This window comes from Pan paniscus, chromosome 22 (assembly GCF_029289425.2).
Source record: "Pan paniscus chromosome 22, NHGRI_mPanPan1-v2.0_pri, whole genome shotgun sequence".
NCBI classification, from domain to species: Eukaryota; Metazoa; Chordata; class Mammalia; order Primates; family Hominidae; genus Pan; species Pan paniscus.
Genome location: NC_073271.2, coordinates 41236074 through 41260158, shown reverse-complemented (window position 1 = coordinate 41260158; position 24085 = coordinate 41236074). Strand labels below are relative to the sequence as shown.

Below are 24085 nucleotides of genomic sequence, written 5' to 3'. Positions count from 1 at the left end.
TTGCCACTGAGCAAAGGCTTGTTGAGGGTGTAGAGAGGTGGCAGGTCCTCTATGTTGGAGATCCGCTGGTACATGGCCCTGGAAAGGTGGTCCCCGTGGTAAAGGCTGCCCAGGATGATGCTCGAGAAGTAAATGGGCTCCACGAAAATGCTGAGCAGGGATCCCTGGATGCCCACCACGTTCCAGCTGGAGGGAGAAGAAAGCACAGTCTTCAGGGAGCTCGGACTCAGTGCCGACGCGGCCCAGCCCAAGCCTGCGTGGTTACAGGGATGCACTGGCAATTCCGCAGGATCCCAACCAACTGACGAAGGAGTGCAACAAAAAGTAACAGACTGATTTAGCGGCTTACGATCACAAAGACAAAAATCTACTTAAAAGTTATTTTACACTGTGTTTGTTTTTACCATTACGTTTTCCCACAATCAATGAGCCACATATGTTTCTTGTGAGAAATCTGTGGGAAATATCAAAAAGGAAATTACATATTTAATTATAGCAGGTCCCCTTATCTGAGGTTTCACTTTCAGAGGTTTCAGTTACTCACTGTCAACCGTGATCTGAAGATATTAAATGAAAAATTCCAGAAATAAACACTTCCAGACTTTCAACTGTATGCCGTTCTGAGGAGTGTGGTGCGATCTTGTGCTGTCCAGCCCAGGATGTGAACCATCCACGTTGCAGATGCCGCTGGCCCATTAGCAGTCGCCTTGGTGATAAGATTGATGGCCACAGCATCACCGTGCTTGTGTTCAAGTCACTCTTATTTTATTATTAGTGACTGTTAATTTCTTACTGTGTCTAATCATAAATTAAACTTTACATGGGAAGGTACTTACAGGAAAAATACCAGCACATACAGGGTTCAGTACTATCTACAGTTTCAGGAGTCTACTGGGGGTCTTGAGACACATCTACGGAGAAGCGGGGACCACTATACTTCTTAAAAAAGGACAGCTCTTCAAGAGGTCCTTCAAAACATTAAACTGCTTATTTCCTGTTCTCTGCAAGTGACAATGGCACTGAATGCACAGGCAGGTAGGGTGTGGGGATTTACAGCAACTGCACGTGTGCAGCTGACATGCATGACACCAATGATGCATGCCAATGGCAACTTAGGTATTCATTATCAGCTCCAACACACACATGCCTTCACAATATGCCTGTTCTCTCTTTCTGAGCCCCACAAAGAGCAGAGATGCTCTGCTCAGCCTTGGAGTTGCTGTGTCTGGAGCACCCTTTGCTGGGCGCTACATACACAGGGTGTGAGGTACTGGGGGGAGATACATCCCAGGAGCTAAACAATAATGCAATAAAAAGACAAATGAAGAACCATAAATTGAGGTAAAATCAATTTGGGAGAAAGGGCGGGGTTCTGTGAAAAAGAAAAAGGGGGGTATGTACTTGAAGGAATGCTCCTGGGGTGACCCTGAAGCTTAGCCCCAAAGGAGGGGGCTGTGAGGCTGAGGGAGGAACGCATGTCCCAGCCTGGGGGGCAGGGGACACAGGACAGCAGCAAGGGCAGCCAGGCAGAGGGGCAGGGCAGAGGGGCAGGGCAGGGGCCCCTAAGCAGCCAGGAGCTTGATGAGGGAGGGGGCGGTATTCAGAGGGCAGAGAGAGGCCTCTGGAGTGGCCCAATCTAATTTCATGGAGTGTCTCAGGGGAGGGGCTGGCGCATGCGCATTTTACGAAGTGGCGTCAGCAGTGTGGCACGTGCTGCAGGGGAAGACGCTCAGCACAGTGTGGCACGCGCTGCAGGGGAAGACGCTCAGCACATGCTGCAGGGTTAGACGCTCAGCACAGTGTGGCACAGGCTGCAGGGGAAGACGCTCAGCACAGTGTGGCACGCGCTGCAGGGTTAGACGCTCAGCACATGCTGCAGGGTTAGACGCTCAGCACAGTGTGGCACAGGCTGCAGGGGAAGACGCTCAGCACAGTGTAGCACAGGCTGCAGGGGAAGACGCTCAGCACAGTGTAGCACAGGCTGCAGGGGAAGACGCTCAGCACAGTGTGGCACAGGCTGCAGGGGAAGACGCTCAGCACAGTGTAGCACAGGCTGCAGGGGAAGACGCTCAGCACAGTGTGGCACAGGCTGCAGGGGAAGACGCTCAGCACAGTGTGGCACAGGCTGCAGGGGAAGACGCTCAGCACAGTGTGGCACAGGCTGCAGGGGAAGACGCTCAGCACACGCTGCAGGGGAAGACGCTCAGCACAGTGTGGCACCCGCTGCAGGGGAAGACGCTCAGCACAGTGTGGCACGCGCTGCAGGGTTAGACGCTCAGCACAGTGTGGCACGCGTTGCAGGGGAAGACGCTCAGCACAGTGTGGCACGCGCTGCAGGGTTAGACGCTCAGCACAGTGTGGCACGCGCTGCAGGGTTAGACGCTCAGCACAGTGTGGCACGCGCTGCAGGGGAAGACGCTCAGCACAGTGTGGCACGCGCTGCAGGGTTAGACGCTCAGCACAGTGTGGCACAGGCTGCAGGGGAAGACGCTCAGCACAGTGTGGCACGCGCTGCAGGGTGAGACGCTCAGCACAGTGTGGCACGCGCTGCAGGGGAAGACGCTCAGCAGTACAGGTCAGAAATGAGGGTCGACTGAGCAGTGTGGGGACAGGGAGGCCAGGGCAGATGAGAAACATTCGGGCTTAGATCTGCGAATGTGGCAGGACTTGAGACTGGAGGAGGCTGACGCCCAGACTGGAACCAGCCTCCATATATCCCCCCTCCGTCACTCACTCCATGGCACAGCCTCTGCCTGACAATGCCCACAGTTGTATTTGGAGGCCTGAAGTCTCAGGGCCACTCCATGCCCCCTCAAGAGCCTAGCAGGGCAGAGCCGGCAAGTGGGGTAGGCAGCACATGACAAACAGCCGCCAACCTCACCTGTTTACGCCTCATTCTGGATATGCTCCAGCACTGACCTCCAGCTGCTCAGTCCCCACTCTGGGGTCACCCTCACCCTGCTCATCCCTGTCACAGCAGTCATCAGCAGATCACCTGGGATCCAGTTTTGGAAGAGATATAGGACCTGACTTCTGGCCACTGCCACTGCTACGCCATGGGTCAAGTCATGCCCCCCTGCCTGTGTCATGACGCCCTCTCCTAAGGGGAACCCGGTGCCTGCCCCAAGCCCTCTCCTCTTGACCCCTGTGAACACGTGGGCCAGCACAGGCCATTCCCTGGCACAAAACAGTCCAGTGGCTCCCAAGAAAATGCCAGCAGTCCTCCGGCCAGATCCCCCAGCCCTGTCACCTCTCACCCTGCACCTGTCCCCAAGCTTCTGGCCACCCTCAGGGACCTCCTTGCTGCTTGCCCAAAGCTTCTGTCCACAGGTCCACCAGCTGGAACACCAATCCCAGAGGCAGCCACTGCTGCCCCCACTTTAGGTCCCTGTACAAAAGCCGTTCTGAGGGAGGCCTCCCTTCCCAGCCACTCAAGCCTTTTGCTTACCTGCTGCCTGAGGTCTCCCTTCCCTGCCGCCCAAGCCCTCCAACCCCATTCTGACTTCCACATAATTTACAGATCCATGTTGGACTCTCTGCTCCCATCCTACCCCAGTGCAGGAAGAGGTTTCTGTCTGCTTTCTTTACTGACCTATCCCAGCACTTACAATATGTACCTGGCACATACAGAAGATCAATAAATATGTGTCGAATGGACAAATCCTCCAATTCCTATGACACATTCCCTCCACCTTCCAAAATGGAAATGAAAATGAAGGTTTCCCTAACTTACAGAAAAAGCATGAAATGATTCAATACCTCTAAGAAACACAGGCCCCTTTTTTCTACAGATTAGAAGCCTCTATGGACTCAGCATCTTTAAGCTGAATTAGGTCTTCTGGGCAAACTTTAAAGCAGTGATCCTGCAGAAACCTTCATTTGTTAGGAGCCATTAATTCTGAACGTATGCTTTGTAAGATAATTCCAAGAGTGTCTACAGCTCTGCAGAGGCCCTGGGTGGGAAATGGTGTGGCACCAGCTTCCACTAATGCACCTCACAAAGGACAGCTGGGACAAACTTCATCAGGATGAAATCGCCTAGCGCCAGTGAGAGGGTGTCAGACACAGTCAGCGTCCATGCAAATAAAACAAGTAAAGCTCTGCCAAGACTGCAGGCAGGACATCTCCTAGAGATACCCACCACATGTCCACAGCCACCTGTCCTGCGGACCCCATGGGAGGTGCCCACTCACAGCGTGCCATGAAGTGTGTTTGGCTGACACCCAAGGAACCTACAGGTGTCCCCACTCTCGCAGCATGGCCTCGGCTCAGTGCACCCGGGTCTAGGCATCTGTGCCTGGCCTTCTTCGTCTTTCATTTTCCTTGTGCCATTTCTTTAGGAACAGAGTCCAGACTGCTATCATCTGATCTGTCCCCTGATTCAGTAAAGGGCCCGGCCTGAGAGACTGAGCTGCAGACAGACGTCGGCCAGACCACACAGGGCAGGAGAACTACTCTGACCCAAACCACAGCCTCCACAGCACTCGGCCCAGTCAGCCAGGCTTTCAGGAAGGACTACAGCTTCCTAGTGGTTGCCCCACGCCCATTCCTTCCTGCTTTCAACCCAGGACCAGCCAGAGATGCCCCTGGGTTCTTCAAGCAGCTGCACGGGAGGCCACCTTCTGCAGAGCTCATCTTGGCTTCCCCTACCTCCATCAGAACATACCCAAAGCCTCCCCCTTTCCCTACAATAAAGCCATCCCCCTTCCTGTGCCTGCCTTTGAGTCTGCCCAACACAGTGGTCTGGCCCCCTTGCCATAGCCGACTCTGAATAGACAGGCTGCTGGTCCTCCTCTGGATGGTCTTGTTTGTTCCCACAGCTCTGTGCAGCTGAGGACACAGGCCGAGGTCATCTGAACCAAGACTCTCGTTCCTTCCCACGGCTCCCGCGCCAACATAATCACCGTGGGGTGGCCAACCCCATGGGAGCCTCTCACCCCATGGTCTTGTGGACAACTCTCTGGGGCTGTATTCACCGCCAAACTGCCTGCCAGTGGGATGGACACCCTGGTGACCTCCAATGGCAGTGCTGTGGCTCCCACCCCACCCCCAACCTACCATGGCCCTGGGCCCTCTGCCTGCCACTGTGCCCTGTGTAAGGGGAACAGTTCAGCCTCACCCAGCCCCATCCACCTGGCCCTCCAAGGTGGCTGCTCCCCACTCTCCACTCTCCCAGAGCAGGGACACAGCTGCAGCCAACTGGCATCATTTTGGCCACCAGGGCTCTTTCTGGGCAACTTTTCTGGCCATTTGCTATTTCTTGGCCCACGCATGCTAGGTTCTATCAGCTTGTGTTTGTTTCTTCCTTGAGGTAAAGTCTAATTACTATATAATAAAAGGCTTGGATCTGAAGGGTTCAGGTCCATGAGCCCCGACTCCTGCATTTATGTGTGTGACATCCCCACGCCCCAGCAAGGATCCTCCAAATGGATGGCTTTGTGCTATGCAGGTGCAGGAGTCAGCCTGTAACCAAGTCGAATCCTTTGTTGGTCACATGAGACATCAGAAATCTCTTCCCAATATGTGGCTTTTCTTTTTCAAATATGTGGGTTATAGTAAATAATTCCTGACATTTTAATTTAGTCAAATTTATTCACTTTTCTTTATAATTTGGGTTTTCTGTGCCTTATTGAAGAACCCTGCAACTGCCAGGCACTGCTCTGCATACTCAGGTCCTTAACTGTCCTGGCATGTGCTTTGGATAGTGTATGGCGGGCTGCTTCTCTGCACAGACAGCTTTGGATAGTGTATGGCGGGCTGCCAGCCTGTTTCTCCAGGACTGGTCGTTGGCTACTTTGTCCATGTCTTCTGCGAGCAGCACGTCTAGCACAGACTGCTGGCTGCAGCCCTGCCTTTCTTCCCTTCCTCCTGCATGACAGAGCCCCAGTCCTCTTCCAGGTGGCTGAGTGTGTAAGCCCGGCCACCCCAGCTGCCCCATAGCGAGTGGAGCCCTGTGCCTGAGCTCTGGACGATGAGCTGAGCTGGCTGAAGTGTCCCTGTGCCTGGAATTCAGACTGGGTGCTCAGGGATTTCGTCAGCTCTAGGGATTACGAAGACCCTGAACTCAGAAGAGACCTCTTAGATGGTGCGGGACAAAGAGGGATCAGGCTCCAGACCATGGAGCCACCAGAGCTTCTCTGGGCCACCTATTTTTGGACTTAATTTTCTGTGAGAGAGACAAGCCTCCATCTAGTTTACATTTTCTTTTAAACACGGGCAGGCCTGATCACCAGTGCTGCCCCATGGTTCTGCAGGTCTTTTCAGATTGTATGTTGTGCCACTGTTCTGCTGAAAATTACCACTCACTTTTGATTACTATGGTTTTATATTGTTACTTTTCTATCTCCATGTTGGGATGCAACTTTTAAGTACTATGAAAAAATAAGATTTTTATTAAAATCACATTGAAATGATAGATTTAAGAGGAATTAATGAAGCTTTAAAAAACATAAAATAGAATTTGGCTTGCTAAATTTTTAAAGATAATGTAAGTGTATAAATGTGTATTTCCATGACATGTTGTCGTTTTGTTTTCCTTTACTGTCCTTGTCTGGTGTGGAGATAAAGGTTGTAGTAACCTTTGAGTTATGAGCCACACAATGAGCTGCAGAATTCTTCCCTACTTTTCTATCCTTGGAAAATATTACATAAAATGGGGATCATCATCCCACAAACGATGTCTAGAACTCACTCAATGTTGTCTGGGCCAACCACTTCCCCTCTCTCCACAGACCCTCCTTCCTTCTATTTTCTTAATTTCTTCTCTGTGTGTGTGTATGTGTGTGTGTGTGTGTGATTTAATAGGCAGAGTTCTATTCCAATTTTCTGCATATGCTTAAGTCACTTTTAGCAATGTACACTTTTCTAGAAAATGTTCTATTTTGTCTCAGTTTTAAAACCTATCAGTGCTGAAGTGTCTATGACTCTCCACTGTAGCAATCTCTGCTGGACCCTGAAGGATATCCGTGTTTTCATTCCAGATACGTTTTGGAAGTGCCTTCTGTCTTCTTGATCAGCCTCACCGGTTCTGTTGACTTTAATCAACCTGCCTCCTCTAAGTACTGACACCTTAGAGGCTTTGTTACTGCTCACTGCTACATCTTTGTTGCTTACAAAACTAATTTCTGCTCTTAACTTTACTGTTTGCGTCCTTCTAACTTATTTGAATTTTTCTAATTCATATAGTTGCGGTGCTTTCTGTCATTTACTTATCTAAGCATTTTCTCATGTGATTTCTTCCCCTGGAGTTACTGCGGTACAACTGACATACAATAAACTGCACACACTTAAAGGGACACTGTGGTAAGTTTTGACATTTGTATGTACCCATGAGACCTCACTCCCCAAACCTCCTGTCTCCTTACATCTCGTTCTGTCCCCACTAGGCAATAACTGACCTGCTTTCTGCCACTGCAGCTTAGTCCGCATTCTCCCGAGATGTATACAAATGGGACTGTATGGTAATTCCTCTTTTTCATCTGGCTTCTTTCACTCTGCGTAATTATTTTGAGATTTCTCTATGCTGTAGTGTGTATCACTGTTCTTTTTTTCACCCAGTAATACTCCACTGCATGGATATGCCACCGTCTGTTCTATCTATTTACCGGTTGATGGCCGCGTGGATTGCTTCCAGTTTTTGACTATTTTGTCTATTACAAAGAAAGTCCTACAAACATTCATTTACAAGTCTGCGTGGACATACGCTTTCATTTCTCTTTGGTAAACCACTAGGAGTGAAATGGCTAGGCTACATGGCAGGCATATCTGTAACTTTTTTTTTTTTTTTGAGACAGAGTCTCGCTCTGTTGCCCAGGCTGGAGCGCAGTGGCGTGATCTCAGCTCACTGCAACCTCTGCCTCCCAGGTTTAAGCGATACTCCTGCCTCAGCCTCCTGAGTAGCTGGGACTACAGGTGTGTGCCACCATGCCCGGCTACTTTTTGTATTTTTAGTAGAGACAGGGTTTCACCATACTGGCCAGGCTGGTTTCGAACTCCTGACCTTGTGATCCACCCGCTTCAGCCTCCCAAAGAGTTGGGATTACAGGCGTGAGCCACCACGCCTGGCCATATCTGTAACTTTTTAAGGAACTGTCAAACTCTCTGTTTTGTTTTGAGTCTTATTCTGATGCCCAAGCTGGAGTGCAGTGGTGCAATCTCAGCTCACTGCAACCTCCGCCTCCTGGGTTCGAGTGATTCTTCTGCCTCAGCCTCCCGAGTAGATGGGATTCCATGCCTGGCTAATACTTGTATTTTTAGTAGAGATGGGGTTTCGTCATGTTGGCCAGGCTGGTTTCGAACTCCTGACCTCAAGCGATCCATCTGCCTTGGCCCAAAGTGCTGGAATTAAAAGCATGAGCCACCGTGCCTGGCTGTGTCAAACTGTCTTTAAAAGTGATTGTTCTATTTACATACCTAGCCACAGTGGATGACAGTACCAGTTCCTCCATATCACTGTCAACATTTGGTTTGGCCAGTCTTTTTAATTTCAGCCACTCCAAGAGATGTGTTGTGGCATCTCCTTTGCATTTCATCAGTGACTAATGGTGTTGACCAGCTTTTCATGTGCTTATTTCACATTTGTGTATCTTTTTTTGGTGAAGTGTCCATTCAAACATTTTGCCCATTTTAAAAACTATTTTCCCCTTGTTGCGTTTTGAGAGTACCAGTGGATTGTGGATACCAATCGTTTATTAGATATATGATTTGCAAACATTTTCTCCCTGTTTGTCAGTTTATTTCTCACTGTTTAAACAGTGCCTTTTGAAAGAAGTAATTTTTAAACTTTGACAGTTTTTTTCCTTTTATGGAAAGTCTTTTTTAGTGTAGCTAAAAACTTGCCTAACTCAATGTCACAAACATTATCTCCTGTTTCCAGAATTTTTATGCATTTAGGTCTATGGCCCATTACAAATTCATTTTGTATATGGTGCAAAATATAAGTGAAGTCCATTTGTTTGGTTGCTTGATTTTTTTTGCTTTTTTTTTTCTGCGCAGGGATATCCACTTATTTCAGCATCACTGTTGAAAAGACTATTCTTTCTCCACTGAATTGCCTTTGTGCCTTGGTCAAAATTTAACTGTGACCAGCAATGAACAGCAGAATTGGAAATTAAAAACACAACATCATTTACACTAACACCCCCAAAACTGAAATATTTAGGTATAAATTTGACAAAGTATGTACAAGATCTGTATAAGTAAAACTATAAAATTCCAAAGAAAGAAATCAAAGAACTAAATAAATGGATATTCCATATTTATGGCTAGGAAGACTCAGCATTGGTTCTGTCCAACTTGACATAGAGATTCAACACAATCCCAATCAATATTTCAACAAGTTATTTTGTAGATATTGATGAACTGTTCCTAAGGCTGATATAAAAAGGGAAATCCAGAAGAGCAAACACAGTATTGAAGGAATATAATGAAGCTGTAATACTAACATTACCTGACTTAAAGACTTACTATACTAGAGTAATCAGGACAGCATGGTATTGGTGAAAGAATACACAAATAGATCAATGGGACACAATAAAAAGTCTAGAAATAGACCTACATAAATACAGTCAACTGATCTTTGACAAAAGAGCAAAGACAATGAAATGGACAAAAGGTAGTATTTTCTACAAACAGTGCTAGAACCAATGGACATAAACATGCAGAAAAAAAAAAAAGAATCTAGGCATAGGTTTTACACCCTTCACAAAAATTAACTCAAAGTAGGTCACAACCTAAATGTAAAATGCAAAACTATAAAATTCCTAGAAGATAACACAGAAGAAAATCTAGATGATCTTGGGTTTGGTGATGACTTTTCAGATATAACATCAAAGGCACAATCTATGAAAGAAATAACTGATTTGCTGTACTTTATTAAAATTAAAAAGTTCTATTCTGTGAAAGACAAGGGAGTGAAAAGACAAGCCACAGACTAGGAGAAAATATTTGCAAAAGACATATCTGATAAATCTATGAAGAACTCTTCCAAATATACAAAAAACTCTCTAAACTCAACAATAAGAAAATGAACAACCTGATTAAAAAATGGCCAAAAAAATTTAACAGACACGTCATTCAAGAAGATATACAGATGGCAAATAAACACATGAAAACATGCTCCACATCATATGTCATTAGGAATCTGCAAATTAAAATGAGATACTACCACATGTGTATTAGAATGGCCCAAAACCAGAACTGCTGACAACACTGAATACTGGTGACAATGTGGGACAACATTCATTGCTGGTGGGAATGCAAAACAGTGCAGCCACTTTGAAGGACAGTTTGGCAGTTTCTGACAAAACTCAACACACCCTCACCATACTACCCAGCATTCGTGCTCCTTGGTACTTACCCAAAGGACTTGAAAACTCATGTCCACAAAAAAACCTGCACACAGATATTTATAGCTGCTTTATTTGTAACTGCCAAAGCCTGGAAGCAATGAACCTTCAGCAAGTGAATGAATAAACTGTGGTACATCCAAACTATTATTTAGCACTAAAAAGAAATGAGCTATCAAGCCATGAAAAGGCATCAAAGAATCTTGAATGTAAATTACTATGTGTAAAAAGCCAATCTGAAAAGGCTACATACTGTATGACTCCAACTAGATCACATTCTGGAAAAGGCAAAACTACGAAGACATTAAGAAGATTAGCTGTTGCCAGAGGTTAGGAGGTGAGAGGGGTGAACAAGCAGAGTACAGAGGTTAGGAGGTGAGAGGGGTGAATAGGCAGAGTACAGAGGTTAGGAGGTGAGAGGGGTGAACAGGCAGAGTACAGAGGTTAGGAGGTGAGAGGGGTGAACAGGCAGAGTACAGAGGTTAGGAGGTGAGAGGGGTGAACAGGCAGAGTACAGAGGTTTGGAGGTGAGAGGGGTGAACAGGCAGAGTACAGAGGTTAGGAGGTGAGAGGGGTGAACAGGCAGAGTACAGAGGTTTGGAGGTGAGAGGGGTGAACAGGCAGAGTACAGAGGTTAGGAGGTGAGAGGGGTGAACAGGCAGAGTACAGAGGTTAAGAGGTGAGAGGGGTGAACAGGCAGAGTACAGAGGTTAGGAGGTGAGAGGGGTGAACAGGCAGAGTACAGAGGTTAAGAGGTGAGAGGGGTGAACAGGCAGAGTACAGAGGTTAGGAGGTGAGAGGGGTGAACAGGCAGAATACAGAGGATTTTTAGGGCAGTGAAACTACTCTGGTCTCACACTGTGATGGTGGATACAGGTCATTATACATTTGTCCAAAGCCAGACAATGTGCAACATCAACAGTGAGCCCCATTGTAAACTGTGGGCTTTGGGTGATGATGATGTGTCCATGTAGCTTCTTCAATTGTAACGAATATAGCACTAGAGTGGGAGATGCTGATGATGGGGAGGCTGTGCATACGTGAGGGCACTGGGTATATGGGAAATTCTGTATCTACCACTCAATGTTCCTATAAACCTAAAACCACTCTAAATAATAAGGAATCAGTTGTTTGTATACTTATCTTTATGCCAAAATCATACTTTCTTAATTACTATCTTGAAATCAGGTAGTATTAGCCTTTTACTTTGTTCTTCCTTTTGAAAGTTGTTTTAGCTATTCTATGTCCTTTGCATTTCCATATGGATTTTGGAATCAGTTTGTCAATTTCTCCAAAAAATCCTGTTGAGATTTTGATTAGGATTGCATTGAGTCTATAGATCAATCTGGTGAAAACTGGCATCTTGACAATACTGAGTTTTCCAACCAGTGACCATGATGTATCTCTCCATTTATTTAGTTCTTTAATTTCTCTAGGCAATGTGTTACGGTTTTCAATATACAGCTTTCAGTGTATTGCTTTACACATTTCAATTTCAACTACTTGTTGCAGGCGTAAAAAATATAACTGATTTTGTATTTTGCATTTTGGATCTTATATTCTGCCACAATGCTAAAATCATTCATTCATTCTCATAGTTTTGTATAATATCAATCTCATTTCCTACATAGACAAGTATGTCTGCAAATAAAGACAGTTTTACTTTTTCCTTTTCAATATGGATACCACTGATTTCTTAGGACCTTATAGCACTGGCTAGAACTTCCAATACAATGTTGAACAGAAGTGGGGAGAGCAGACAATCTTGTTTTGTTCCTGATCTTAGGCAAACACATTCAGTCCTTCCTTGTTAAGAATGATATTACCTGTAGATTTTTCATGTATTTCCTTTATCAGGTTGAGAAGGTTTCCTTCTATTTCTATTTTGCTATGAGTTTTTATGAGGAACACATGTTGGATTTTGCAAAATGCCTTTTCTGTGTCTTTTTAGTTTGTTAATATGGTGAATTATATTGATTTTTCAAATGTTTCATTTATCTTGGAATTCCTGGGATAGCCCCTACTTGGTCATGATGCTGTATTTGGTTTGCTAAAGTTTTGCTAGAACTTTTGGATCTATGTTCATGACACATTTTAACATGTAGTTTTATTTTCTTGTGGTGTCTTCATCTGGTTTTGGAACCAGGGAAATGCTGGCCTCACAGAATGAGTTGGGAAGTATTTCTTTCACTTCAATTTTGGAACATTTTGTGCAAAATGGGTATTTCTTCCTTAAATGTTTGGAATTCAATAGTGAAGCCACCTGAGCTTGGGGTTTTTCTTTTGTTGTCATTTTTGGTGGGAAAGGCTTTAAATTACAAATTCATTTTCTCTAATACATATAGAGAGCCCAAGTTATCTACTTCTTCTTAAGTGAGCTTTGGTAGTATGTGTCTTTCAGGAAATATGTCCATTTCATCTAAATTGTCAATTGGCATAGCCTTGTTTATAATTTCTCTTCACAATCCTTTTAGTATCTGTAGCATCTGTGGTAATTTCACCTCTCCCATTCTGATATTGGTAATTTTGTCTTCTCTCTTCCATTTTCCAGGTGAACTCTTTTCTTACACATTTGGTGCTTCACTGTTTCTTGCCCTCTCTCTGTCTTCAAGTGGCATCTCATCTTCCAGGGCCTCTCTACACGGAGGGGCAGCTTCTTATAGCCTGGTGGTCTCAAGGTAGTCACAACTCTCACATGGTGGCTGCCACCAAGAGGCAAGAAATGGAAGTTGCCAGGCCAATTAAGGCTATGCCAGAACTAGCACTGCATTACTTCCACCACATTCTCTTATTCAAAGCAGCCACATGACAGGCTCAGATTCAGGGGGATGGGACAGAGACATCACCTCTTAATGGGACAGTGGCAAGGTCACATTGTTGGAGAGGACTTTAGATGAGAGGCATTGGGGTGGGGCTATCTTTGTAAAATACAATACATCATAATTTTCAAATGTCCACCTTATTTGGTTACTCCTTCCCATACCTTCTCTTTGAAACCATAACCACAGAAATTATTGTAGCTCTACTATAGTAAAATTCTAGCATTCTTCTTTCTGACTGCATTAGCTGACTCTTTTTTAGCTCTCATTCTCTTACTACCACTACTCTATTCTCTAATTATAGATCCACCTTCTCTGCCTGAATGCCACAATCGACTGGCTTATTTCAAAGCAGCCTCAAACGTTCAAATTCTAGATAAATTTCTAGAATAATATGAAGGCTAAAAATTTGTTCTAGAAGAAACAAAAATTTAAGAAACTAGTAACCAGAAAAGGACCTGAAATTACAACTACAATATCTAGACTGGTCTCCTGCCAAAATGATGAGGATGACCATGAAGATAACTACAAAAAAAAAAAAATATATATATATATATGAGGACTGGATGTTTTCACTCTTGGGTTCTATACACTACTGTCTCACAGAAGAGACTTCAGAAAGTAGAACAAGAAGACAAACACACTTTATGAGGCTATATAACCTGGATTCCAAAATCAGATAAGAACAATTAAAAAGTTTAGAAAAAGTATAGGCCTATTTAACTTATAAACAAAAATCCTAAGTAAAATATTAGTCATCCAAATCAAACAGTATGTTAAAACAATGAGTGACTACAATAAAGTAAGGTTTATGTCAAAAATGCAAAAAGGTGGTCAACATCAGGAAATCTATTAATTATTTACCATTATTAAAAATAGACACACATAAAACATTTGATAAAGTTACATACCAATATATGATAATAAAAAGGCTCTAAGACAATAGGAATAGAAGAGAATTTTCCTAGCATGATGAAGGCTACCTACTAAAACCCTGTAGGAAAAACTGTACATCATGGAGAAACTTCACTCACAATCTCTCTGAGATTCAGGAAGAAAACAAGGACAGTGCTGTAACATATCATCCAAGGTCCTGGACAGCAGGAATAAAGAAAAATAACACTGGTATAACAAAAGAAGATATAGAACAGTCAATATCTACAGACTGTGACTTGGTACATTCAAGAACAACCAGGAAAGTATAAATAGAATAAGAAGTGAGTTAAGTTGCTGGCCATAAGGTTAACATTAAAAAATCAATGGTGTTTGGACTATGACTTCAACAAGATGGCAGTCTAGGAAGCTACAGGCCCTCTTTCCCCCATAGAGACCCTGAGTTAACAACAATATACAGACCAGAATGGCTCTGTGAGAACTCTGGAGACCAACTGAGAAGCTAGAGTATCCAGGCCGTTGTAAAACTAGGAAGAGATTCCAATGAAAGGGATAGGAAATTTCACGATGTTTGGCATGCCTGTTTGCACCCCTTTCCCTAAATAGCAAGGTGCCCCCTAACTGGGAGGAAGCCTCCATACTGGGGCTCTTCTCTTGGGATGGAAACAAAAGAGTGGATTATTAGTCTGATGTTCTGGCTGTCTGGAGTCTGCCCAAAGGGCTGGTTTCTGTCTTGCCTGAGTCTCATCAGACTCAGTGATGAGACTGGTGCCAGAGTTTGGGAGCCACTAAAAACAGAGGCAAGCAGCACATTAGAGCTACAGTTTTCCAGGAAGACACCAGGAGAAGCAGGAAATCAGAAAAAGCATAAGAGGTCCTAGATTTTTTAGCCAGCTTGTTAGTGAAGAATTTTCTCTGTACACAGCCAGTACACAAAGACTGGGAGAGGTGGTTCTTTTTTCAAATGCCCAAATATTAGCAAAGCACACAAATAAACAAGGCATACAAGAAACAGGAAAACATGGCCCAACCAAAGGACCAAAAGTAAATTTCCAGAAACTGACCCTAAAGAAATGCACATTAGCTGTCTAAAAAAGAATTTAAAATATCTGTCATAAAGATGCCTAATGAGCTAGAAGAGAACAAGGACAACTAAACAAAATAAGAACAACTTAGCAAGAACAAAATGAGCATATCAACAAAGAGATATTAGTATAAAAATGAGCCAAACATTCTGGAGCTGAAAAATACAATAACTGAACTGAAAATATCATTAAAGGCATGCAACAGAAGACTTGATGAGGTAGAAAAAATAAGACAGGTCACTGTCTTTTTTTTGAAATCACTGAGTCAGAGGAGCAAAAAGAAAAAAGAATGAAGAAAAGTGAAGCGAGACTAAGGGACTTATGGAACACTATCAAGCAGACTGATACAAGTATTCTAGGAATACCAGAAGGAGAAGAGGGAGAGAAAGGGGCTAAGAGCTTATTTGAAGAAATAATTGCTAACAATTTCCCAAATCTGTGGAAAAAAAGGGACCACACAAATTCAAGCTCAAAGAAATGAAATACAGATGAATCCAAGGAGAACCACACTAAGACACATTTTAATCAAACTGTCTAAAGTGAAGACAGAGAATCTTAAAAGCATCAAGTGAAAAGCCATTTGTCATATACAAGGGAGGATTCATAAGACCTGTGGCTTTCTCAGCAGAAACCCTGCAAGCCAGAAAGGAGTGGAATGATATATTTTAAGTGCTGAAAGAAAAAAAAAAAACCAACCCTGTCAACCAAGAATACTTGATCTGGCAAAACTGTCCTTCAAAAATGAAGAAGAAATTAAGACTTTTCTAGATAAACAAAAGTAGAGGGAGTACATTACCACTAGCCTGCTTTACAAGAAATGCTAAAGTGAGTCCTTCAAGTTCAAATAAAAAGACAGTAAATAGCAACATTAAGCTGTATGGAAAAATAAGGTTCTCCTGTAAAGGGAGGCACATGGACAAATACAGTAACCAATACTATTGTAATTTTGGTGCACAATATTTAAATGACAAAAACATTACAACTACAATGTATATTAATGGATATACAGTATATAAAGATGTAATTTGTGACTTCAATAACAAAGTGTGAAGGGGTGGAAGTAAAGAAGTAAAGTTTTACTACGTAATTGAAGTTTAAGTTAAAATAGAATGCTATAATTTAAAGATGTCTTATGTAATTGCAATGGTAACCACAAAGAAAATACCTGTAGAATATACACAAAAAGAAATGAGATTCTGTACCCCAGGGAGACAAAAGGAAAAAAAAAAAAAAGAAATGAGAATCCTATAGATATGGTTTAGCTATGTCCCCACCCAAATCCCATCTTGAATTGTAGCTCCCACAATTCCCACGTATTGTCGGAGGGACCCAGTGGGAAGTAATCGAATCATAGGGGCAGGTCTTTACCATGCTATTCTTGTGATAGTGAATAAGTATCATGAGATGTGATGATTTTATAAAGGGGAGTTTCCCTGCACAAGCTAGCTCTCTTTTGTCTGCTGTCATGTGAATTGTGCCTTTCACATTCTGCCATGATTGTGAGGCCTCCCCAGCCAGGTGGAACTGTGAGTCCATTAAACCTCTTTCTTTTGTAAATTGCCCAGTCTCAGGTATGTCTTTATCAGCAATGAAAATGGAAATGGACTAATACACCTATCATTAGAAAAAATAATGAAAGAAACACAAAGGAAGGCAGTAAGAGAATAAGGGAAAAACAAGCAAAAAGCTACAAGCATACAGAAAACAGCAAAATGGCAACAGTAAGTCTTCCCTATCAGTGATTACTTTAAGTCAATGAATAAACTCCCCAGTCAAAAGATACAGATTGGGTAAATGGATTAAAAAAAAAAACAGAATTCAACTATGTACTGTCTATAATAGACTAATTTTGGATCTAAGGATACATAGGCCAAAAGTGAAAGGATGGAAAAATATATTCCATGCAGATGGTAACCAAATGATAGCAGGAATAATGAATATGAAAAAGAATTCATTCAAACTATTAATGGATAAGAATATTGGGTCAGTAATAAAAAATTTCCCAATTAAGAAAAGCCCACGGCTGGGGGCAGTGGCTCATGCCTGTAATCCCAGCACTTTGGGAGGCCGAGGCAGGTGAATCACCTGAGGTCAGGAATTCAAGATCAGCCTGACCAACATGGTGAAACTCTATCTCTACTAAAAATACAAAAATTAGCTGGGCATGGTGGTAGGCGCCTGTAATCCCAGCTACTCGGGAGGCTGAAGCAAGAGAATCACTTGAATCCAGGAGGCAGAGGCTGCAGTGAGCCAAGATTGTGCCACTGCACTCTAACCTCGGTGACAGAGCGAGACTCCATCTCAAAAAAAAAAGCCCAGGACCAAATGTTTTCACTAGAGAATTCTACCAAACATTTAAGAATAATTACCACCAATCCTCCTGAGACTCTCCCAAAAAAACTAAAGAGAAGAGAACATTTCCAGGCTCACTCTATGATGCCAGCAGTACCCTGATATCAAAGCCAAAGACATGAAGAAGGGTAAAAAAAGCTACAAACCAGTATCTCTGATGACTACTGATGCAAAAATTCTCAACAAACCAAATTCAATAGCATATTAAAAGGATTATACATTATGATACTCCTGGAATGAAAGGATGGTTCAACATATGAAAATCAATTAATACATTACATTAACAGAATGAAGGGCAAAAGCCACATGATCATCTCAATTGATGCAGAAAAAGCATTTGACAAGACTTAACACCCTTTCTTAATAATAATAAATACATTCAACAAACTAGGAATAGAAAAAAACTAACTCAATGTAATAAAGGACATTTACGAAAAGACCACAGTTAATACTGTACTCAACGGTGAAAGACTGAAAACTGTTCTTCTAAGATCAGGTACAATGCAAGGATGTCCACTTTTGCCACTTCTATTTAACACAGTATTAGAAGTTCTAGCCACAGTAAGTAGGCATGAAAAAGAAATAAAGGGCATCCAAAATGGAAAGGAAGAAGTAAAGTTATATCTGTTTGCAGATGACATAATTTTATATGTAGAAAACCCTAAAGATTCCACAAAACTGTTTAAATAATAAACACACTCAGCAAAATCATAGGATATAAAATCAACACACAAAAATCAGTTGCATTTCCATGCACTAACAATGAATGATCTGAAAAGGGAATTAAGAAAACAATTTTCAATTGCACAAAAAAGAATAAATTACTTAGTAATAAGCCTAACCAAGGGGGTGAGTGGCTTGTACAATAAAAATTATAAAACACTGCTGAAAGAAATGAAGATACAAATAAATGGAAATATATCGCATGTTCATGAGTTAGAAGACTTAATATTGTTAAGATGTCCATATTAACCAAAGCAATCTATAGAGTCAACATAATCCCTATCAAAATAACGATGGCATTTTTTGAAAAACTTCATCCAAAAATCTTTATGAAATCTCAGGAGACCCTGGATAGCCAAAACGATTTTGAAAAAAGAAGAATAAAGGTGGAGGATTCAAACTTCCTCATTTCAAAACATATTACAAAGCTACAGTAATCAAAACAGCATGACAATGGCATAAAGAATAGACATATGGAATAGAACAGACAGCACAGTAATAAACCCTTGTGTATATGTACAAATCATCTTCAACAGAGTGCAAGACTACTCAAAGGGGAAAGGACTTGCAGAAGACACTGCATCTTTTCAAAGGGCTAAGGATTACAATATCAACTATAAAAGGAACTCTGAAAATCAAGAGGAAAAAGGCATGAGATTCAAAAGACAAATGAACAAATGATATTAACAGACAACTCAAAGAAGGTGTAAGATGAACAGTTAATATGTAATTGAAGAGATGCCCAACATTCCTAGTGATAAAGAGAAATAAAAATTTAAACTATGAAGATATCAGTTTACAGAATGTGGGAGAAGCTAACTTAATGCACTATTGGTGTAAGTGTCAACTAGTGTGACTGCCCTGGGATGCAATCTGATATTATTCTGTGAAGTTGTATATGTGCATAACTCCTGAATATATGCCCCAAGAAACTCTAGCAAAGTCTATAATATCGTGACGGAGTTTGCATAAGTTGAAGGATATACAGGACTACATGTATAAGGGAGTTAGAAGAAATCTGGGTGTCCCATCATGAAGGAAATGGCCCATGACTATGAAGGAAGATTTGCAAAAGTCAGTAGTGAACTGGCTGTTGGTTAGAGCAACAGAAATAGCTCCAAAAATATAGGTTGAATGAAAATGTAAGAATCAGATAGGATTTATAGCATAGTATCATTTCTGTAAATTAGCAACAAATACTCCAAATAATTCTACTGTGTATTTTTCAAGAGTACACCCCCCTCCCCCACATCACACACACACACAAAGTTGACATATGCAAGTGTGGAGGTGGACTGGAAGGACAAATAATAAGTAAACACATCACAGTGGTCACCTGGGCTGTGGGCAATGGCCCAAAATGTGTGATTAATCCAGCTCCCTGTACTTGAGGTTGCCTGACAAGACCCACTGAAGGAAATCAACACAAAGGGCATGCAAACAATGAAAAGATGTGCATGTGCACATGCATATGCATCAATTTTGACAGCTTCTGGATGGACAGTCAAAACCCACTCACTATGGGTGCCACAGTAGGGCTCTGAAGAGGGAGGTTTTAAACTTTATCATTGTATGCTTTTTACCATCTGCTTATGTTACTTTTTTTTTTCCAAATAAATATTAGTTTAAAAATGAAAACAAAGAACTACTGGAACTGATACCATCTGAAGAAATGGGTTTTCTATAATCTGCTCTGGATACAGGCTTCTGAAAGATGAATATCTCCCAGGTGCCTGCTGACTACAGAAGTGTGTTTGCAGGGCCCTCCTCTAAGCCTAACCCACACCCAGGCACAGAATGGCTGGGGATGCTCTCTGTGCTTAGAACACAATGCTTGTGACAGGGTTTGCATTACTTTTAAAATGCAAATATCAACTACCTAAAATGTTAACTGAATGATGAAAGTGACCACTGAAGTTACATCTACTACTAATGAGGAGAAGCCAGTAGTTTTAAGATGTCATGGCCTGTAGCCCATTAAAAACATCAGTTTAACCCAGAAGCCCACGTTAAAAATAAGTGTAAACTCTGAGACGCTTGGATAGGAATGTTAGAAGCGTGGAGCCTCCTGTGTCTAGGTCCTGCTGCTGCCCCTCACGGGGGTCCCAGCACCACCTGTTTAGAACCTCAGTCCTTCAAAGAATACTGTGGAACACCTGAGTGGGAAATGGGGCCAAAATTCAAATGGTTGTGGAAAAGGGAGGTTGGCAAACAGTACGGATGAATCCTGTGTGCAGGGAGGTGGCCACAGGGAGCCCCCGCCCCTTACCGTGCAATCTTGTCACTGCAGGACATGGTGAGCAGCCGCTCCCCTTGCAGCACCCCGTCCCACGTTTGGATGCTCGCATTGGAGCGCACTGGAATCGTCCCCTCACCAGACTCTATTTTGGTCCGTAGCTGTCCTCTTGCTTTACGATTTGGGTGTCTATCTGCTGGTTCTAAGAGAGAAAAAGAGTTAAAACCCCACAGGTAGTAAACCATCTATTTGATTTATTGAAAAGCACATTTAACAATAGCTTATAAATTTAAAATACAGTCTGTGCATATAAATGCATATGTTTATGCCATACATACAAAATACACATACAAAATAAGTATGTGAAGCTGAGAGGCTGGGTATGGTGGCTCACACCTGTAATCTCAGCACTTTGGGAGGCTGAGGCAGGTGGATCGCTTGAGCCCAGGAGTTTAAGACCAGCCTGGGCAACATGGTGAAACCCCATCTCTATAAAAAATATAAAAATTAGCCAGGTATAGTGGTACATGCCTGTAGTCCCAGCTCCTTGGAAGGTTGAGGTGGAAGGATCGCTTAAGAGCCCAGGAGGTCGAGGCTGCAGTGAGCCATGATTGCACCACTGCACTCCAGCCTGGGTGTAAGAGCGAGACCCTGTCTCAAAAAAAAAAAAAAAATTATATGAAATTGAGTAGGAAGGACATAACACAAACAAAATTCACAAAAGTGGTCTCCAAGGGAGTTGGGGAAATGGGGTTTTCACTTTAACTGAAATGATTTATTTCTATCATTAAAAATGCACTGAAGCAAATAGGACAAAATGCTAACATTTGCTAATTCTGGGTGATGGATACTTGGGTGTTTGCCATGTTATTTTCCTCTATATTTTTAAAATTTCCAAAATAAATCTAGACAGATGCAGAAATAAACCCATGGAAAGTATGGTAAAACATCCATACTGAGTATTTCTGGGTTACAGGAATATGGGTGATTTTAATGTTCTTATATTTTAAAAATAGTTAGCAATTTTCCACAGTGAGTATGCCTGTTGCTTTTATAAACAAGGAAAGTGATGTAATAAGACGTTCTATTTGGAATAAACAATGCCTAAGAGCTTGGGAGAAGGGATGTAGATACAAAACACTAAAAAACAAAAGTGCTAACCTCAAATGTAAAGAAGGATGGAAAAAAATATGATCACAATAGTGGTTTCACTTTTCACTAGTGTTTATCTGCTTCTGAAATATCAGGCAAATAAATACTTTAATTACACATTTAGCAAATTAGAATTTCTCAGAAATATGGAGGATCACATACACCTCTGATTTAGAGATATTTATTACCCAAATTTAAATACTGATACAATTTTAATCTAATATTCTCGCTTCATTCTAATTACTTGGTTAATTACAATCGGCATTTTTCATTCATTAAAGTTTTCTAATTAAGTTATTAATTGGAAAGAAAAAAATCCATGCTTTTATAGAGACTCTTATCAGATCCACATCCAAGTCTAAAAAGAAAGAGAAAAAAAGGAAAAGGGATATTAACATAGGTTAGTTTTTATCTGTTAACATTTTCTTGAGAAACTGGCTTGTTGAAGAATCTCGTCTCATACCTTCCAGGATTGGCTCATGTGGTGAGAAGATTCTGGCATCTCCACAGGGAGAGGTGCTGATGTACAGATGAAACTGGACATTCTCCTTCAGCCTAAACCCCCCTCGCTCTGATTTCTGAAAGATGGATCTTTTTTGATCATCTTTGTTACTGAAAGGAAAAAAGTTGCAAAAGTAACATTTAAAGCTGTATATAGTGAAATTTTAGTCTATCATTTTCAGAGGCTAGTATTTTCCACAAGGGAAAGATAAGTTTGAACTGGAATATTTATTTTACATGTTTAGGGTAATTAATACAGTTCTTGTCAGTCAATAATGGATATGTCATCAGAATGTGAGTAACCTTTCCTTCTTCCAATTTATGACTTCAGAACAGAAAGACCACATACAAAAAATGGCTTTGTAAAGAAAAGGAGTTTGGATACATGACTAGCTCATTCTAGAAACAGTGACTAGAATAAAAATTACCATCTTTACCTGGCAGTTTGGGAACTTCTATTTATACAGCATACAACAAAATCACATGGTCTTAAACACAGACTTGAAATTTATGACCATGTTATGTTATTGTATGTATGTGTGCATATGTGTGTTGAGCATTGTGGAAGAATGGGATCCAGCCTTATTGTTGCTAATTAAAGTTATGATTTTGAGAGATTTTCCATGATTACAGAAACAATGAAAGGTTTTGCAATGTTTTCTAATGGAAGAATATTTTTTAAAAAGAGCTTCCTGTCCTTATTTGTTTACTAAACTTACTTTAAGTAAAGCTCAAGTTGTGTATAAAGAAATCTGAGCAAGGATCTCCGAGATATTATTTCTGCATGGCAGTCATTTAATGCAAGGCCACGATCACTCATGTATTCACCATTAATACATTTTGTTCCTGTAGAAACACTTATCACCTTGGCATCTTTAACATCTGTGCCTGAAAAAAAAAAAAAGAGACACTATTTTCTGTAATTCACAGTAATGTTTGCCTAACTGTGCTCCTGAAGTCTGACTCTTATTCTCAGTGACTTAACTTTTCAGGGGCCAACAGACTTTTCAAGCTCATCTTCATGCATATTCTTACCACCTATTTTTTAAGTGGGCAAATGTATACACGCAAACAACCTCCTATTGAGGACTCACTTTGTGACATTTCTGGAAAGCCAACCATCGTCATTGCTTAGTGTCCAGACACTAAACTCAAGGAAGTCATTTCCTCTGGTATGCAACAGCATCTTTTCTTGAATGCTCACAATTAGAACACAGCTGGGCAACACTATGGAAAGGTGGACTAACTGGTCTGGTAATTAATCTTGACATCAAATATCAAAGTACTGAAGAGATTAGGAAGGAGGGGTTAACGGCACCCAGAGGAATAAGAAGGAAAACAGAATTAACTTGTGATGTTTTCATTAGTAAACTGTCACCATGTAACCACACTGGGAGTGAAATCACAAGTAGTGGTGAACTCCCACAGACAGATCACTCCGTCTCAACTTTGTGAGATAAACCACTGACCAGAGGTGTGATGCCAGGACCCTGGAAGTTACCTGCTGGGAAACTGGCATCCACTACAGCTGAACCAATGGTGTGCACACCATGTGGCAGGTATGCACCAGGTCTGTTAGGTAAATTGTCCTCACTGCATTCCCACGATGTCCTCTGAGGCTCATGCTACTAATGTCTCCACTGTATAGACGAGGGAACTGAGGCACAGAGGCCTTGTAACCTGCCCAAGGCCACTCAACCAGCGGAAGCCCCCTGAACCAGCTGTCTGGAGTGCCAAGTGCTCCAGCGTCCTGGCTTCAGATGTAAACTATGGCTCTGAGCAAGTGGTTTCAGGTGAAATATACACTAAGATGTAAGGTGTTCCCAGAAGGTGATCGGCCTCTTCTAAGGTGGTTAAAAACAACAACAACAAAAACAAAACAACAACAACAAAAAAACGATGAAAGAACATGACCAGCTCACTCACCCATGCCGCTGGAAGAGGCAGGGAGTCTTACCTAGGGAACTACTCTATTCA

At 42.2% G+C, this 24085-nt stretch overlaps 1 protein-coding gene across 19 annotated transcripts in view; it reads right to left on the bottom strand.

Annotated features, from left to right (window-relative positions):
• ADARB1 (adenosine deaminase RNA specific B1) overlaps positions 1-24085 on the bottom strand; it is a 158630-nt gene that overhangs the window by 26377 nt on the left and 108168 nt on the right. For 16 of the 19 annotated variants that reach the window (XM_034948038.3, XM_063601269.1, XM_055105332.2 and 13 more), the window contains 5 exons: positions 22828-22996; positions 22071-22219; positions 20987-21106; positions 20489-20657; positions 5-186 (listed from right to left, as the gene is read on the bottom strand). In XM_034948038.3, the coding sequence (XP_034803929.1) occupies positions 5-186; positions 20489-20657; positions 20987-21106; positions 22071-22219; positions 22828-22996 (789 nt within the window). The remainder of the gene's footprint in view (positions 1-4; positions 187-20488; positions 20658-20986; positions 21107-22070; positions 22220-22827; positions 22997-24085) is intronic. The other 3 variants (XM_063601278.1, XM_063601273.1, XM_055105334.2) reach the window with 1 other exon arrangement.